The following is an 18,508-nucleotide window of genomic DNA, read 5'->3' as shown; positions in this document are numbered from 1 at the left end:
GCTGGTGTGAAAATGGGGAACCGCCAGGCTGAGTGGCTCAGACGGTTAAGGCCTTCTAACCCCAACTTGGTAGGTTCGATCCTGGCTCAGTCCGGTGGTATTTGAAGGTGCTCAAATACGACAGCCTCGTGTCAGTAGATTTACTGGCACGTAAATGAACTCCTGCAGGACTATATTCCGGCACCTCGGCGTCTCGGAAGACCGTAAAAGTAGTTAGTGGGACGTAAAACAAATAACATTATTATTATTACTATTAAAAAGGGGAACCACGGAAAATCATGTTCAGAGCTGCCAACAGTGGGGTTCGACCCTACTATCTCCCGAATGCAAGCTCACGGTTATGCAACCCTAACCGCATGGCCAACTCACATGGTTAAAAAAAAGCATTGGTATATAATGTAGGGGAATCTGTACAATTGGTTGGTACCAGAAGGGTTACTGTTAGTACTGAGTTATAACAGAATTAAACAGCACTGTATTGTGTTACTGCCATACTAAAAATAAATACAACCACAATTTCTTCTGCAGGTTATGCATAAATGTAAGCTGTTTCTATTTTACTGGATCATTAGACGACTTTATAAATTTATACAACTACATTCAAGTTCTGTAACCACTTCGCAGCATCAGAAGTGAGGTCAAACACGCCAATAGGACTACCAGGGTAAGTGACTATATCTCTTTTGTCCCTCTTATGTATCATCAAGCTCTGCAGTAGGCTTGGACACCTGGTAATGTCAGAGAACTGAAGTTAATGATGTTGATAATTTGACAAACTACTTTTACTATTTTTGGAGACACCGAGATGCTGGAATTTCATTCCATGCCTGTAAATCTACCAACAACGGGCTGACATATTTGAGCACCTTCAAATACCACCATACTGAGCCAGGATCAAATCCACCAACTTGTGCTCAGAAAGCCAGCTCCTTTACCATCTCAGCCACTCAGGTTGGCAAAGAGAACTGAAATCCCACTTGTGGAAGAACATGGCACAGCTTTGTACTGTTGCTTGTAGTATATGTGAAGTTTTAAACATAAGTGTGTACATTTTACACTCAAAGTTATAAATGTCCATTTGTATCTCAGGAAAAATGTTATGGTGATAACAGATACAAGAAGGATTGTATGGATAAAATAGATCTTACCATGATAGCTCTGTGACACGGAAGGCAGAATAAAATAATTAAAACTCTTGATATGACTGATAAATATAAAAACTTAATATTATTTTAACTAACAGTAAAGCATTAAATCAATCATCATTAATGTAATAAACATACAAACTGATTCATAAGCATTAATCATGTACAAAAAAACCAAGTCCTCTTACTTCATGCCTATGATTTCTAATTTCTGAACTATCTTATTTTCATCATCAACAAAAGCTTTAATGAACTGAACTGTCATCTGTAAACCACCACCATTTTCAAATATCTTTGTCATAGTGTCATCCGACACAGAATCTACAAAGACAGCTTGGCGTTTTTTGTCATTTGAAATTAATTCCAATTTGTACTGAAAATCTGAAGCATTCTCTTTCGGTCCAATGTATTGGACACAGTGTGCAAAAATATTACTTTTCTGAATGACCTCTTGAACATATATGAAGAGAGCTTCATTAACTTTTATCAGATAGTATGCTTTTTTTGAATTTTCAAAATTAACATTCCTCCAAACAATAGTGTTTTCTTTTCCATTTAACAAATTAGCATTATGTTCTACTTTGAAGTGATCCAAAATATCATAAGAACGCCCAATCCACTCACATTTGGGGATGTAACAGTTATACATCCTCAAAGAGCAAACTGATTGGTGTTCTAACAGCTTACTGCCATTGGTCATTTCTGAACAACCGACATCAGCATTCTGACATGGGAAGATTAGTTTAGCTGCCATACTTTCAGCCAGACGATTTCTATGTCCTGAAAATGCTGCTTTACATTGTGGGCAAGATGACAAATTTTTTCGACATGAAGAACAGATGCAGTGACCATTACTGCACTCTTCTATAACCAACACCATGTATTTGTAGCAAACCGGGCATTCCATTTCCTTCAGGAGCTCCTCTTGAGCAACTTGTTGGAGAGTCTGGCTCCCTGTACTTGCAGTTGTTGCCATCTCACTTTGTTGAAGAGTCTGGCTTCCTGTACTTGCAGTTGCTGCAACTTCAACAGCCTTCTCCTGAAATTAAAAATGAATGAGAAAATAATTACCTACTGTATCAGTAAACTGGAAAGGGTTGCTATAATAAAACTGTCAAACAATCAGGACAAGTAACAAAAGCTTAAAAAATATATATATATAAATGAATCTGATTGGCATCCTGCCCCCCTACAGATAATTTAAAATCTCTAAATATTAAGCAAAAAAATGTAATTGGAACTGTCAGTCATAAAAGACATACATCACTCTTTCTCTAACTCACAACTTTTCACATAGTGTATGGTGCCAAGACAAAACAATATCCCTCGCTTTCTTATGAATGCAGAAGAATGTCATCTAAATAACAAACTGCTGATTGGGTCCAGAGTTAACTCGTGTTCACAAGACTTCTGTATTTTTGGAACTTCTGAAACTAGCCGGCAGTCAAGGTTGATACTGTTGAAGATTTTGTTTATTCTATGCTACTTTTACTTTTCTTTCTTCTTCTGTTCTAAGATAAATTATCTTAGTTTTCCGACCTAATGTTTATGTCGTTCAAAGAGCTGTGTGGCGGGTAAGATGGCATTTCCCAGGAAGACCATGTATTTAGATCCGGACAAAATATTTAATGAACTGTATGTGGATAATAATTCGGAATACCCAAGTGACACTGAAGAATTTTAGTTCAATATTACAAGTGTGTGTAGTGTATGTTCCAGCAAAGGCAAACAAAGTGAAATGAGGCACACTTGTATGAGGAGTTGTGTGTGCCTTCAGCAAGGTCATTGCTACACAGCCTAGTACACCAGAAAACATTATTAGGGCTTCTTCAGAAGATCTTCAGTAAATTTCAAGTCAAACAGTAGAAGGTTAGCAAACAGTACAAGGTTAGTGAGGCCAGGCTCATTTGATTCTATGCATGTGCTTTAGCATTAAGTTGCTCAAGAAATGGCTGGGCACAGGGGATGTGAAGTGTGAGGAGCACCCAGTCAGCAATGTGTTAAAACTATGCTGTATATAAAAAACGGGGGAAGAAAACATACCCTAACTCACTGCTTATTCATAACAACTACAGTCAGTGAATATTGAATTTTGACGACCGCATTGTAATCAAAACCGACTTTCAACCTATTAGGTCGTGTTACGTACATTTAGTAAGTGTTGGAGAGATGTTAAGTACAGAACAAAAATGGCCAACCAGACACCAGTGGGATCCGAACCCACAACCTCCCAATTTCGCGTCGGTTGCTCTACCAGTTGAGCTGTGGTGGCCTAGGCCATCTTTGTTCTGTTGGAAAGGATCTAGGCTACAGGTCTCGTACTACTACCATCACACTGTAGAATGCGTTTTAAGTTGCCCGTTGAGGGCCAAGTCAATGAATATTGAATTTTCACGACCACGTTGTAATCGAAACCGACTTTCAACCTATTAGGTCGTGTTACGTACATTTAGTACGTGTTGGAGAGATGTTAAGTACAGAACAAAAATGGCAGATATATATAAGCAGATAAATAATGTATAACACAATAGATAAAAAATGATAAAAGATAAATAATGTTTTATTTTATTGTTTGATATTGATGGAAAATGCACTCTTTACCTGGAAAATAAATTTTACATAAGAAGAAAGCTATAATTTCAAAAAAAAAATACTACTTCAAATTTCTTGAATAGTGACAGAAAAGTTGGTAGTGACTAACCTGCTTTGTTATCGACTGGAAGTCAGTGACTGAGCAAGAAGAAATATTTATAAAAGTCTGAAATAGTTTTTAAAACAATCCAGAGCTCGGTATCAGAAAGCATTCATAAGTTCCTACACTTCTTTACAGCACTGTAATTGCTTACTCAGGTGTTCCTTATCTTTTCTTCTGACTGGGTTCGATGAAAGGAAGGAAAAGATTAAGTACTTCAACAGAGCTAGGGTATGTTATATTAGTGGTGTTAAGTTCAACTGTGAAATGAAGTGGTTCTTGGTTTCTTTATAAATTGTTTGAATTTTATATTTAGTATTATTTTACTATATTAATTATGAATACAGAAACTAGAAAGAGTACTATTGGCAAACTGCACAGTAAAGAACAAATTATAGTACTGAACATAGTACTGAACTGTGCGAGAACATAGAATGAATGACAGTGATTTATAAGAAGTGTTGTATGGCAATTCAGGATCAGATATTGATGATAGTGATACTAATTATTACGTAGATGTATCTCTTGTAGAAACAATTCTGAACTGCCTAGAAACCAAATAAACTCAATTGGGTTCGAGGTCATGACGGAGTAGAAGGAAATGAAAGAGCTGATGAAACTGCTAAAGCAGCTACTACTTCCTCTGATGCTTTGTTGATACATGAAAAGTGCCCTATGTCTCATGTAAAAAAGGAACTGAGAGAGTATACACAAGATATGTGGAACAATCAATGGATCACCAGCACAAATGGTTGGCTAACAAGGGACTTGTTCTTTCCAAATATTCAAGACAGACTACAAAGAAGGTTATTGCAACATGAACATATTATAACTCAGTTTCTGACAGGACATGGAAAGTTTGGATTGTACTTCGAGAGGTTTAGAATCAATATTCAGAAGCCCTACAGCTGTACCTGTGAAATGCCACAAACTGTTCCTCATCTTTTATTTGAGTGTTCAATTTTTGACAGGAGTAGATAAAAATTATAAATGCATTTAAATATGTGTAATATAGAATACCAAGCACTTCTCACTACAGTATTTCGGAGAAGATGCTGTTATACAGTGTTTGTTACATTTCTCCACCTCATTTGTAAGTCATCTCCATCTTAAAATCAATTGTCATGTATTAACTTAGTCTCACTAAATTGAACTTAAAAAATGAAAAGCCTACTAATTTAAATCCACTATTTAAGTTGCATGCTAAAGGATCCACCAACAGTATTTTGATTTTTACAGATATGAAGTAGAAAGTATGAACTCAAATACAGTAGAAGTCCGTTATAGCGAGAATTCATAGAGGCGAAAATTTACTCGCTATAGAGGATTGTCGTTATATCAGATTTTTGTATAAAAGTCGGAACACCCCTCCCCCCTGCACATTAAAATTGGTATGAAATGGCTATCAGTTTGTTCGCAACTTGCGTTTCCGCAGATGATATCCACACTACGGCTTACTTGTTAGTTATTTTTCGAAGTCTGATACTACATGAAAGTGTATGTTTAATTCCATTCTGTAAAAAATAATATAGAACCGTACCGTATTTCCCCGAATCCAAGATGAACCCCACTTTTTCCTTAAAACATAAATCTGGCTCAAAAAGTACTTTGTAAAATCATATGAATGCCTTTGTTGTACAGTAGGCCCACGCATTTTGAGTCTATTTTTAAGACGCCGAACATTGACTTTCGTCATGCCCTTTTTTTTTTTTTTTTTGCGGCTACACGAATATTCTGTATTTCCGTGGGGTTAAGGACCATTAACTTAAAATTGGCATCATAATAGCGAAGAGCACCCGTTGAAAATTTTCCGGCATACCTATTCCATGCGTCTCTACAATACGATCCATCAGGAAATTATTCTTGCTGTCTATAATTACTCAGCATCAGATATAACTGGCTACTGTTACACGCACGTCTCACTTGCCGGGTTCGGCCAAATTCAGCGGCCAGCGATGTATACGTAATATCCCGGACGTTGAAAGTCAACGAACGAGTTTACTGCGCCACGGTATGGCCATTTCGCCCTTGCGTTTTTCGTGCACATGCCTTACAATTTCATCTTCGACTTCTTTAAAGGGTCCTTGTTGGGGACCACTGAATGCATTTTTGTACAGTACACATTTTTTTAGCTCTTTGTCTTCACGCTAACGCCAAATATTGGCCTTGAGTTAGGCCTATGCCGTATTTTCTTGCGGCTGCACAATTATTCTACATTCCGAGTGTTTAATAACCATTAACTAAAATTGGCATCATATCGACGAGAACCCGTTGAAAATTTGCCGGCAATACCTTTTCCACGTATCTTTACAATACGACTACAGCATCCTTCACAAAAATATTCCTGCTGTCTATAAAACTTAATTTTACTAAGCGTCAAGTACAATACACGTGTTATTTATTACTCTGCTACTGAGTAGCCATGGCCTTTCTAAGAATTCGAAGGCTCGCATGGTTTTGATGCCATTCTTTTATGTTGCAAACACTTCAGTTTTCTTCTTCAAACGGCGTCACCTAACCTAACCGTGTATGTATCATGAAAACATATTTGAAACGCGTGTAGATAAATGATAACCTCTTCGCGAAAAATTTACATGTAAATAGCCTTTCCGAAATTTAACTAGACGCGAGAAGATATGAAATATCCTCTGAAATCAGTGATGCACTCTGCCATATCTTGAGGTGTATCACATTCTTACTTAATTTTCGTACCGGTACATAACATTAAAATTAAGATATCGTCTACCGGTACTTCAGCCTTTATTTTTAACGAGTTAACAACTGCTATCGGCCACGTTATTTACGCATTTGTTACGAAAACGAGTTATCCTCTTTCATTTCGAATTTTCTTTAGAGAACAGCAGCCGACGGGCATTACTAATCAACTCCAACATCGCCTTTGAATTTCGACGAGAGTTCGCAAATGCACAAAGTGAGAAAACTAAACCGTACCAAAGATGATCGATCGCATTTCGTTGCAAACGTTTCAGTTTTCTTATTCAAACAGCGTACTATACATACTGACTCTGCTCATGGAAGCACGCAAGTAAATCGGCTCTCCGTTTAAGCGAATTTTGTAGGTGAACGGAAGCAGTGTGTGGTGTGTAAAAGTGCAGATCTGTGGAACGTGTGCCAGGGTTCAAGTTGAGACCAGTTTTTAATCGATATCGTTGTGTATATCAGCATAATATTAAAAATGGGCCGTCATCCTAATAAAGCTAGCAGCGGTAGTGCCAGCAGTGGTGCCAACGAAATCGAACAGGCGGTGAGAAAGGTACTGGACGAGGCCGTGCTCTCCGAACGCTTCGTGAAAAGTATTGTAAGTGCAGTGGCAAGACAGGTGACGGAAATTGTGGTGAAAGAACTTGAGCGTAGTCTCCAGTTCAATGCTGAATTGGTGAATGACCTAAACAAAAAACTCGAGTGCCGCGAAAGAGAAATAAAAAAATCTCAAAGAAGAAGTTGAGGCGAAGTGCGACTCCCTTGAACAGTATCAAAGGAGGTCAAGTTTACGTCTGTTTGGTATTGATGAAAGTGAGGGTGAGAACACAGACGACATTGTTGTGAGCCTCTGCAATAAACTGGACGCCAAGGTAACCAAAACTGACATTGACAGGAGCCACAGAGTAGGACCGAAGGTGCCAGGAAAACCTCGACCCATCATTGTGAAGTTCACGTCCTTCCGCTCCAGGCAAGAGGTTTTCACACGGAAGCGCCAACTGAAAGGAACACCTACCACGATACGAGAAGACTTGACTGCAACTCGTCTAGCAATTCTGAAGGCAGCCATCACTGTTCATGGACTAAGGAACACTTGGACTGATCACGGGGATATCATAATTAAGTTGGCAGATGGTACAAGGCGTCGTATCAACCGCATGTGTGATATTCCTAGATTGTAATCTGCAAACATCACCACATCAGTACAGAACTACATTCGCTTTTAATGTGAGAACCGAAATATTGTCTTCCCTTGCTTTCATAGTAGGAATTCACTACAGTTAAGTTTCACTTTCTCTTTCTCCTCTCTCTCTCTCCTCCCTCCCATTCATCAATCTTCCATAACACACTTCCTATCACATCTTTTACTATATCAGGTATCTGTTTTCCAAGTATAACATCGCTAGTTAGAACCCTCTAATTTAAAATTAGATTCATTTGTGTGATTTACCTTGTATAATCTGTTTGTAGTGTGTTCTGTCATTATTAGCTTTGCACTGTCTTTTATTTCTCCAGTGATCAGTATTGCTTGAACTGTATTTAACCGTAGTCCTCCCGTTAGTACTGTTTTAGTTTTAATTTTCTGTTCCGAAGTTGGCATACCTTTTAACACAACAAGGGCATGCTTATGACGACAGCAGGTCTAAGCACATTCCTTTAATTCCATCCCCTTGCTCCCCTCTTCCGTTAACCGCTCCCTTCACTCACATAGGTGCTACAGCAAACCCAGGTCCTATTTCAGCCGCTACTATCTTGAAGGAAACCGTGGACCAATTTCCAAGAGCTCTTAATGTTTGCCACTGTAATGTGCAGTCTTTGCTCTCCCAAACGCGCATGGATGAAATGCATAACCTGTTTTCTACGCGCCAGTTCCATGCAATTCTTATGTCTGAAACGTGGCTGAGCAGCAAATGCCCCAGTTCAGCTGTTGACATAGACGGGTACGTCCTTCTACGAAATGACCGCGAGGGGAAAGGCGGTGGGGGGGTGGCTGCTTATGTTGCCAGAGACCTCAACCCTCAAGTAATTAGCCATTCACCTTCACAGTATGAACGTAAACCAGAGTTTTTGTTTATAGAGATAACACTGTCTAGAACGAAATGCTTGCTAGGAGTAGTTTACAAGCCTCCGAAAGTAGGGTATTTGACCGACCTTGAGACTGAAATACTAAACCTTCTGCCAGACTATGAACACGTTATTGTAATGGGCGACTTCAACACAAATTTGTTAGACAGTACCGCAGCTTCAACTCGACAGTTTCGTAACATTTTCGAAGCATGTAACATGACAATTTTACCTCTCGGACCAACCCACCACACTAATAGCAGTCCCACCCTTCTCGATCTAATAATAACAAACAATTCAGCGAAAGTCCTGCAACATGGACAGACATCAGCCCCGGGGCTATCTGGACATGACATAATCTACCTGTCCTACCAATTACAAACTCCGAAACCAAGGTCGAAAATATTATCATTCAGGGACCTCAGACGAATTGACGCAGATAAATTAGAAGATGATGCTCTTTCCTTGCCGTGGATGGAGATAAATCGCGCCAACAATCTACAGGAAATGGTCTCAACATTTAATAACCTAGTAACGCAACTCTACGATCGGCACGCCCCAGTGCGTACGGGAAAAGGTTCCAGAGCTCCTAAACCGTGGATAAATGACGAAATTCGCCACTTAATGGCTAAACGAGACGCTGCTCATAGACGATACAAGCACTACCCAACGGAAGTGAACCACCAGACTTATAAAACACTGCGTAATAAAACGACCTCTAAAATTCGAAGCGCTAGACTACGTTACGCCCATAACTTGATTAGACCTGACGTACGCCCTGCAACGATGTGGAAATCTATGAAATATTTTGGTATCAATAACCAGAAATCTAACGATGAACTAAATGTTAACGTAGATGAATTAAACGACCATTTCATTTCGCCAACGGGAATTAATCCGGTCGTAAAGGAGAAAACTATTGATACATATGATAATACGCCATCTCCACAGAGAGATCAATTTTATTTCAGTCACGTCACACCGCAAGAAGTGATTGACTCAATAAAACGCATCAAGACCAGGGCTAGGGGCGTAGATAATACAGGCCATGAAATGCTCATGAAAATTCTCCACCACATCATTTATCCATTGGTGAATATTTTTAATTACTCACTGCAACAGGGGACTTATCCGGAAGTATGGAAAATGGCCATCGTTCGCCCGCTTCCGAAAATAAGACTTGCGAAGGACGTCGGTGACTATCGGCCGATTAGCATCTTATGCATATTGTCAAAAGCTTTAGAATTCATAGTTCACAAGCAAATTACCGACTATCTTATTCAACACAATCTTCTTGATATCCACCAGTCCGGTTTTAGACCGAAACACAGCACCTGCAGTGCATTAACACATGTGACTGATGACATAAGGCAAGCTATGGACAACAAACAACTGACAGTTCTAGCGTTATTGGACTTTAGTAAAGCTTTCGATACTGTTGACAGGGACATACTTATATCCAAATTAAATAGTTTAAATTTCTCCGCGAGTGCACTCCAGTGGATCAGATCCTATCTCACCGGTCGCCAGCAGTGTGTACTTATCAACAATGAATATTCAAATTGGCGTACGGTCGACGTAGGAATACAACAAGGATCTGTATTGGGCCCCCTATTTTTCTCTTTATATATAAATGGCATATCTTCCGGATTAAAACACTGTAAATACCACTTATACGCTGATGACCTACAGATATATATACACAGAGAACCCGAAAACCTACACTCAGAAACACGTCACTTGAATGAAGACTTGATGACCATAGATATATGGGCCAGAAATCACGGTTTAAAATTAAACCCATCAAAATCCCAGGCAATAATTATTGGTTACCCTAAATTACTTTGCAAGCTCAATCGAACAGCGTTACCACAGTTGTCCATAAGTGGTACTCCCATACAGTATAGCCAAAATGTAAGAAATCTTGGCATAATATTTGACGAACATCTGTCCTGGTCTGCCCAAACTATATCTGTGTGTAGGAAAATATACGGAACGCTGCGCTGTCTCAGTAAATTCAAATTAACTTTCCCTTTTAAACTAAAGAAAATTCTTGTTGAATCACTCGCATTACCTCATTTTGATTATTGCGACATAGTTTACAACAACCTAGGAGTAGACTCGGGAAGGAAATTACAGTGCGCTCAGAATGCCTGTGTAAGATTTATCTGTGGACTTCGTTACGCTGACCATGTCACACCGTCTTACACGCGGCTCGGGTGGCTTCGCCTGCAAGAACGACGCACACTTCATACTCTTTGCTTCTTGCATACTATTCTTAAAAGTTCTCAACCAGCCTATCTCCGTGATCGAATGAAGCTCCTCTCCACAGACCATAACAAAAATACCCGATCCTGCAACACCATGTGTTTATCCCTTCCTGTACACAGGACAGCAATCTACACGAAATCATTCACCGTTACAGCAGCCCGACAATGGAATCTCTTACCAGTGGACGTCAGAAGCATGTCCGGCAGCTTAGCTTTTAAACATGCCTGTGTCGAAATACTAGGTAAACATGCATGAATCATCAAATTATGACCTGAAAACACCTACTCCTACCGCCTCTTCATCATAATTTCCCTCTTCCTTTCACAGATATTCTTCTTCTTCTTCATCTTCCACTTCTTCTACTTCTTACTAATCCTTCTCTTCACCTCTCAACTGAAGGCGATATTTCGGTGTACTGTAGAAATGTATATATTTTCTAAACTTTTTCTTAAGTAGTTGTTATAGTACTCATTATTCATAATGATATTCTTAGTACTCATTTTTCATAATTATATTCTTAGTACTCATTATCCATAATTATATTCTTAGTACTCATTATCCATAGTTATATTCTTAGTACTCATTATTCATAATTATATTCTGCACTTTACGTACGATTTATATTATATAGATGATATGATTTTTTTTTTAAGTGTGGTTACTTTTGTTAATGGTATTACTGTTCCTATTGTCCATACTATCATATTATTGTCACCAGTAGTTATTATTAAGTGTTCTAGATTAAGACTGGTTAAGTGTAAGAAAGGGAGTACATCCCTAACTTTGCCAGGATAAATAAAACATATTACTTACTTACTTACTTACTATACGTATGATGAAAACACACTTCAAGCGCCAGTAGAGAAATGATAACCTTCTCGCTATAAATTTTCATAATAGCCTTTCCTTAATTTAACCAGACGCGAGAAAATATAAACTAACCGCTGAAATCAATTAAGCACTCTGCCATATCACGAGGTGTATCCCATTCTTACTTAATTGCAACATTTAAGCTCAAAATTAAGCGGTCATTTAGTCAGCCTTAATTTTTAACGAGTTAACAACCGTTATCGGACACGTTATTAACGCATTTATTACGAAAATATGTTCTCTTTCATTTCGAATTTTCTTTACAGAAGAGCCGTCGACGGGTATTACTAATCGACTCCGACATCGCCTTCGAATGTTGACGAGACAACTAGCTAGTGCACACAAGACCAACTACATAGTTGGTCTTGGTGCACATAGCGAGGAAATGATCCCAAAGGTAATCGATAGAATGCAATATCATCGCTGGGGTGCATAAATATTGGTAACAGAAAAAATCGCGCGCGCTTAATCGCTCGTAATAACGAATGCGTCAGTGATAGGGCTCTCGCTGTAACCGAAGGACGATACACAGTTTAATATAGGAATTTCGAAGGGACAGGAACAAAACGTTGCTATAACGGAGTTCTCGTCATATGCCGTACTCGCTCTAGCGAACTTCTACTGTATCGTGAAATAAAAAATTAACCAAGTTCAAAACTAGTATTTAATTGAAAAATCTTAAATTAGTGAAAAATGGCCAGTCAGGAGGATTAAAATGTATGAAAGTGAATAAGAGCTCATTGTGTTAAAGAAAATGAACATTACCTAGGCAGTTAAGAAGTAGCAAAAGCTACAAGGTGTTCAAAAAGTTTAATACATAGAATAAGAAAGGAGAACGCCAGCAAAGAAGAAACCTAAAATAGCAAGCAAGAAAAAAATGCTAGGTAAATTATAATGGAACAGCACAAAGCGGAGTTTGTCGCATCATTCATTCCTTGTCTTTGAGAACATACCACCAACATACTGAACCCATAATTCTACGAGAAATTAAAAAAAAAATTCTCAATATTTATTTCAAAAAAGTTACTTGTTTGAGAGCGGCCATTTCGTGAGTCTGGCTGTCTCGTGGGAGCGAGCGCCCCGTGTCGGGCTGAGCCGCAAGCTCGTGAAATACTGTGACACTTCGGTGGACTTCAAATATTCAACAATTTTTCATATTCACGGAATTCTTCATAACAAGATATTTTGGCAACACAGTAAATCCTGAAATAAAGAATCTAAATTATTCTTAAACCCTACGTGAAGACAGAACCCCCAGGGTGAATATAAATGCAGTTAAGCCTAGAGACAAATCCGCGTCAGATCCGCGGACTAGTTACACGTGCCAAGGCCCATGAATGAAGAAAACCCGCGAAACACCCGGGCAGAAATAATTTATTTCGCCTGTTGCGAGTATGGGAAAATTATGAAATTAACGTCCAAATAAATTGTAAGTCTGTCCGAAGTCATGGAACGAATTTTCGGAAAAATCGGTCTATTGGATGCAGAATTAGCATATTGCATAACCAAGCTCTAGGGTGTGAGTAGTGTCACCCCATAGTGTATAAAAGAAACCCCCTCCGTATATTTCTCAGGGTCTGTCTGGTTTCTGAAGCGGCGGAGCTCACGCCCATCGTCGGCAGAAAAGTGTAAAAAGTTGATCTCCAAATAACTTACTACATGTTCGTGGCTATGGTTCGGATATACAGTACTGTTAGAATGGAAGATGATAGAAATTTTCTGAGCTGCCGCTAATAGGAACTTTGAAGATTTAGATATGTGGTGAATAAGTAATTGAGTTCCTCTTTGTATTCAGTGAATGCGTATAATATTTGTTAGAGTCTGGATGAGAGCTATAGTGTCTGGTTACTTATCTGTTGAAACACCTGGTCTTCTTTAGTAGGGTGGACAAGTCAGTCGCATTTGAGAAGCGAGCTCATCACAAGGGTGACCACGTTAAAAAGTGCGTTATAAAGTGTTGTGTAATTTAAGTTGTATGTATAAGAAGATGATGATAAATTTCGCCATGGAGGGCTAAAAATAAACGAGGTTGCTGGCTAGATGCAGCCAGAATCCAGGACGATGGCTGCGATCGCAGGTCTGTGAATATTTTAAATCTATGTTGTAGTTAGATTATTGTTTGTCCCTACAAATTTTTCATTGCGTGTGTCGGGTTGATATTTCGTAATGATCAGGAAAAGATATTATATTTTTGGTCAGCGTGCGAAAATTTTTAGTTTTGTAAAATTCACATCAAGAAACTATAAAATGCGACGTTTAAGTCTTATGGTAATGTTCTTCGAGATATTGTCCGAAGTGAGGAAAATTAGGAAGGTGATCATGATAAAGTAGTCGTGGCGAGTGTTTTAATTTCGAATATCGTTTGAATTCAGAAAATTTCGTCGAAGTAATAATAATAATATTGTCTACCGCGGGATAAAACTTTCCTATGTTAAAAAGTGGATTTATCAAGTATGTTCTACGAGGATTGCGGGCGTTTAGAAAAATTCCAGTGAAATTCGATAAAGTTATGTTTTATTCATGGGAAGTAAAATTTTGTGACATCGTGTATGTCGGTAATATGGAAAATCACGGTGTGTTGTTGTATTCTCGAGGTCCGAAAGTTGTAGTAACAGTAAAAATAAAAAAGGTTTTTCACAAGAGGATTGAAATTTGGAAAGGGTCTTGAAATATAAGAAAAATGGATTGAGAGCGAAGAATTTATATATGTGGAGATGAGAGTGGTAGAAATACTGAAGGCAAAAAGGAGCCTGGATTTTACGGAATACCACCGTGAGAAGGCGAGGAGAGTGAGTTTTTGAGACAGGCTATGTTTGCCGAGGAAGGATTTTTGAGACAGGCTGTATATTAAGTGTGAGATTTATGTGGCAGGCTGTAGTATATTCCGCCAACAATCCGAAAGGTGGGACCTGGAGAAGGTCGGTCCGAGATCATTATTGCGTGAAGCACAGTAAATGTCAAATAAGATCCCAAGTGAAAAACTATTTTGGTGGGTAACTCTTGGTAGTAAAATTTCAAGTGACTAGTTACGTAAAGTCAGTAATGAATATTAGAATAATATGACCTCAAGGATAAAAGAGCATTTTGTATACACGGTTGGTGTTGTTTGACTGTAAGGATGAGTTTCCAATCAGTAGAGTTCATAAATTACAAGGCGGTAGTTTATCAGTAAATAGGAGCATTTGTGGAATGAGATATTCGACGTTTTTAAAGCGATTTGACTGTGTAAATTTACTGAATTTCGTTTCACTGGATATTCGACGTTTTTAAAGCGATTTGACTGTGTAAATTTACTGAATTTCGTTTCACTGGATAGTCATGGATATGTATGTTTGAAAAATGACGGTAGGCGATTGGAGGGCCTCACCCTAAAATTACAGTATGGATTTCTGCGCTGGTGATGATTATTATTTTTGACGACATCCACTAAATGTTAGACGTGTGTTGGAAGATATTCGTTCCTAAACTTCATTGCGCGTACTGAGATCGTGTTTGAGTTGGGTGATTGTTTGCCACGCGATATTTATTTTCAAGTTCACGTTTTTTTTTTGTAACAAAATAGAAACTTACTGCATTTTTCGACTTGCATTCGTTCTGTGGCAAGAGTTGTTTCCTTGTGTGTTAGTCTTTTCGGCCAGATTTACAGTTTAAAATATCAGAGTTTGTTTGAAATTACGAGTTCGCCTGATATGCTAGGGGAAACGTATGCGACCCAGTTTCCGCCCGACGATATATTTAGGACGTCACATGTTATGCTAGGAGTATACTGATGAGGTGTCCTAGTTCACGCTCAACGATAGAATTAGGAACGTACGTGTACATAGAGGTTAGTGTTAGGGTGTGCAGATGTTAAGTACGCACGACGATAGGTCTGGGATGTCAGCTGTACATACTCAAGTCTTAGATTAGATGTTTTTGCGAAGTGACCTGGGTGATGGTAGCACCTGCAGTAAAATACGAAATACGAAGAGGGTTAGATCGGTAATAACGAGGCCAAACTTGTGCGCTCCCCTCAATAGCTGGAAGGTGTTACCTAAGATTATGGAACCGCTATCGGCAAATGAGGGTTGTCCAACAATGGGTACTGAGCTAACGGTGATTGAATATTTTACTGTAATTCTCCATGCGTGTTGAGTTCAAATAACTTCGGTATTTTATTTTATTTTACGGACTTAATTGTTTTGTCGTTCTGACGTCCGTTTCGCTTTGATAGTGTGCATGTTAACACTCAACGTATTAGTGTGAGACTTGAGTTACGAATACGGATTCGATTCGTCAGCCAGTAATATATTTTATTTTCAATCTTTGTCGTTCTTTCATTTTATACGTAAGTTGAGTTAGATTAATTGATAGCTTCGTAGGTAGTGTGTTGGGACAAACAATAAGTAGATGGATCTGTGATGGTAGTCATTGTTAAGTAGGAAAGAATTCTTTAATTCTGTAATTTGTGTATTTTTTCTTTGTGGACTTGTAATTTTATTAAGCGTAACGTAACCATTCATAACCTGAAAGTCGGTTTTATAATAATATTTTTCAAGTGATTTACCACTTTTTAATTAACTTCAGTGTTTGGCATTTCTTCTAAATGCGTGATGAATAAGTGTTTCCTGAATTTCGCAGTTTTGTTCCTTCAGAACGACGTAACGTAAGATCCTCGCGGATCGTGTTGTTGTTAGTTCCTTCTGAACAGCTGTTTGGGTGATGCACGTTCAGCATCAGGATTATTTTATCACTAAAGGGTGTCATGAAATGACAAATATATGGTGGAATTTTGTTTCAATTGTGAATGCTGCTGTTAACTTGTAGTGAACACCATGCTTTCCAATAATATTTCGTAACCTATCCAAAGCAACTGATAGTTAATTTGGTTCGATTAAGGGTCCATTCGGCGGGTGTTCCGTATCCGAAAGGGTATTCGACTGGTGGATAACCTTAATTGAGAGTAAATCAGGCGTTCTACTTGTTGAAGGTCAGATTTTCCACGGATCGTGTGGATTAATTCTCAGTTATCGTCTGGATTAATAGGTGCCCGATTTTTCAGGTTTTCCTTTCACCTTTTTTTTTCTTCCAGTTTCGCTGTCCACTAAATTATTACTTTCTCCAAAGCAATTCTTCGATATTGTAAAAGAAAATATAGACGCTATGCAATGTGACTGCGTTGAAACATTTCATAATTAATTGTTGATCAAGGATTTCTATAAATAAAATAAATTTATTGTGCCATTAAGATTTTAATAAAAGTTAGTAAGCACATATTTGTTCCTATTTCAAGTAGTTAGGCTCTCTTCTGAACCCCATCGTTTGGTTAAGACCGTGACCGAAACATTTCCGCAACGACCCCAAGATTTAAGAGTTCAATATTGCTCTACTGTAGCAGCTGTGGCCAACCTACGATGGAACGGTAAGTCAAGGGTTCAATACAGGGTAAATAGTATGATACTCTACCAAATTTTTCAAGGTCCACTTTAGGTTTCTTTGTGATATAGGATTTGAATATGTAAGAAAGGCCAACAAATGTGCCATTATTAAAGGGGTGATATAATCAGGTGACATCATAAGTATCACACGGACTTGAAAAAATTTAGGGACCCGGGGTGAGTGGCTCAGATGGTTGAGGCACTGACTTTCTGACCCCAGCTTGGCAGGTTTGACCGTGGCTCAATCCGGTGGTATTTGAAGGTGCCCAAATATGTCAGCCTCTTGTCAGTAGATTTACTAGCACGTAAAAGAACTCCTGTGAGACCAAATTCCGGCACGTCAGCATTTCCGAAAAACATAAGAGTACTTAGTGGAACGAGAAGCAAATAACATTATTAAAATTTAGGGATGAAGGGAAAACTATTGTTTTTACAGATGAGTCTTGGATAAATATAGACCACACCATGACAAAAGAATGGAGAGAAGGCAAATTAAAAGTGCACGTTGGGTAGCAATTGGAAAAGGTAGCGAACGTCTTAGGCCACGTAACATGCGTGGGTCGAGGATTGCCCTGGTTCATGCCAGGAATGAAAAAGGGTTCGTTAATGGTGCCCAGTTAACATTTCTATGTTAAAAGAACACGGCAGACATGATGAAATGACAAGTGATGTGTGTGAGAAATGGTTTGCTGAGAAATAGTTCTGGAAGGATCTGTCCTAGTAAGACAATGCAGGCTATTACAGTCAGAAAAATGAACTTTTACCTACAACTTCATGTAGAGAATACCAGATTATAGAATGTCTCACACAAAAGGGAATCCCTTTTGGAAATGATGTGTTGAAACAGGAGCTTCTTTTTATTTGACTCAAAACAGAGCCTACTAATTTCAATCCACTATTTTCATGGTAGGGATCTATCAATTGCAATACCATGTTTACAGATATGAAGTAGAAAGTATGAACACAAACAGAGACAGGTACGATAAATACATCACTGACGAGATGGTTAATTCATCAGGAAATCATGTTCTTCGCTTGCCACCATAACATTGTGAACTTAATTCTATTGAAATAGTATGGGTGCAAGTGAAGAACTATACAAAAATGAAAAACATCTCATTAAAAAAAAAAGAGAAGGAATTAGGAATTTTTGGCTGCATACTAACATGCGACAATTGGGCAAACTATTTGGACCACACAAAGATAATAAAAAATGATCTCTGGAAAGCAGACAAGATTTAAGATGACGGGGAACAATTTTTAACATATTCATCATCTTCTTCCTCTTTCAATGCATTGCCAACTGATTCAGATTCGGTTGAAACTGA

At 38.4% G+C, this 18,508-nt stretch overlaps 1 protein-coding gene across 3 annotated transcripts in view; it reads right to left on the bottom strand.

Moving 5' to 3' along the window:
- Positions 1 to 1,016: 1,016 nt before the first annotated feature.
- Positions 1,017 to 18,508, bottom strand: part of LOC136864392 (E3 ubiquitin-protein ligase siah2) — a 90,879-nt gene continuing 73,387 nt past the window's right edge. For all 3 annotated transcript variants that reach the window (XM_068225975.1, XM_068225965.1, XM_068225970.1), the window contains exon 2: positions 1,017 to 2,184. In XM_068225975.1, coding sequence (XP_068082076.1) covers positions 1,330 to 2,121 — 792 coding nt within the window. In that variant the 5' untranslated portion in view covers positions 2,122 to 2,184 and the 3' untranslated portion in view covers positions 1,017 to 1,329. The remainder of the gene's footprint in view (positions 2,185 to 18,508) is intronic.

The sequence above is a fragment of the Anabrus simplex genome, chromosome 1, assembly GCF_040414725.1.
Source record: "Anabrus simplex isolate iqAnaSimp1 chromosome 1, ASM4041472v1, whole genome shotgun sequence".
Classification (NCBI taxonomy): Eukaryota; Metazoa; Arthropoda; class Insecta; order Orthoptera; family Tettigoniidae; genus Anabrus; species Anabrus simplex.
Note: the sequence above shows the minus strand (reverse complement) of the source record. Positions and strands in the feature narration are given on the sequence as shown.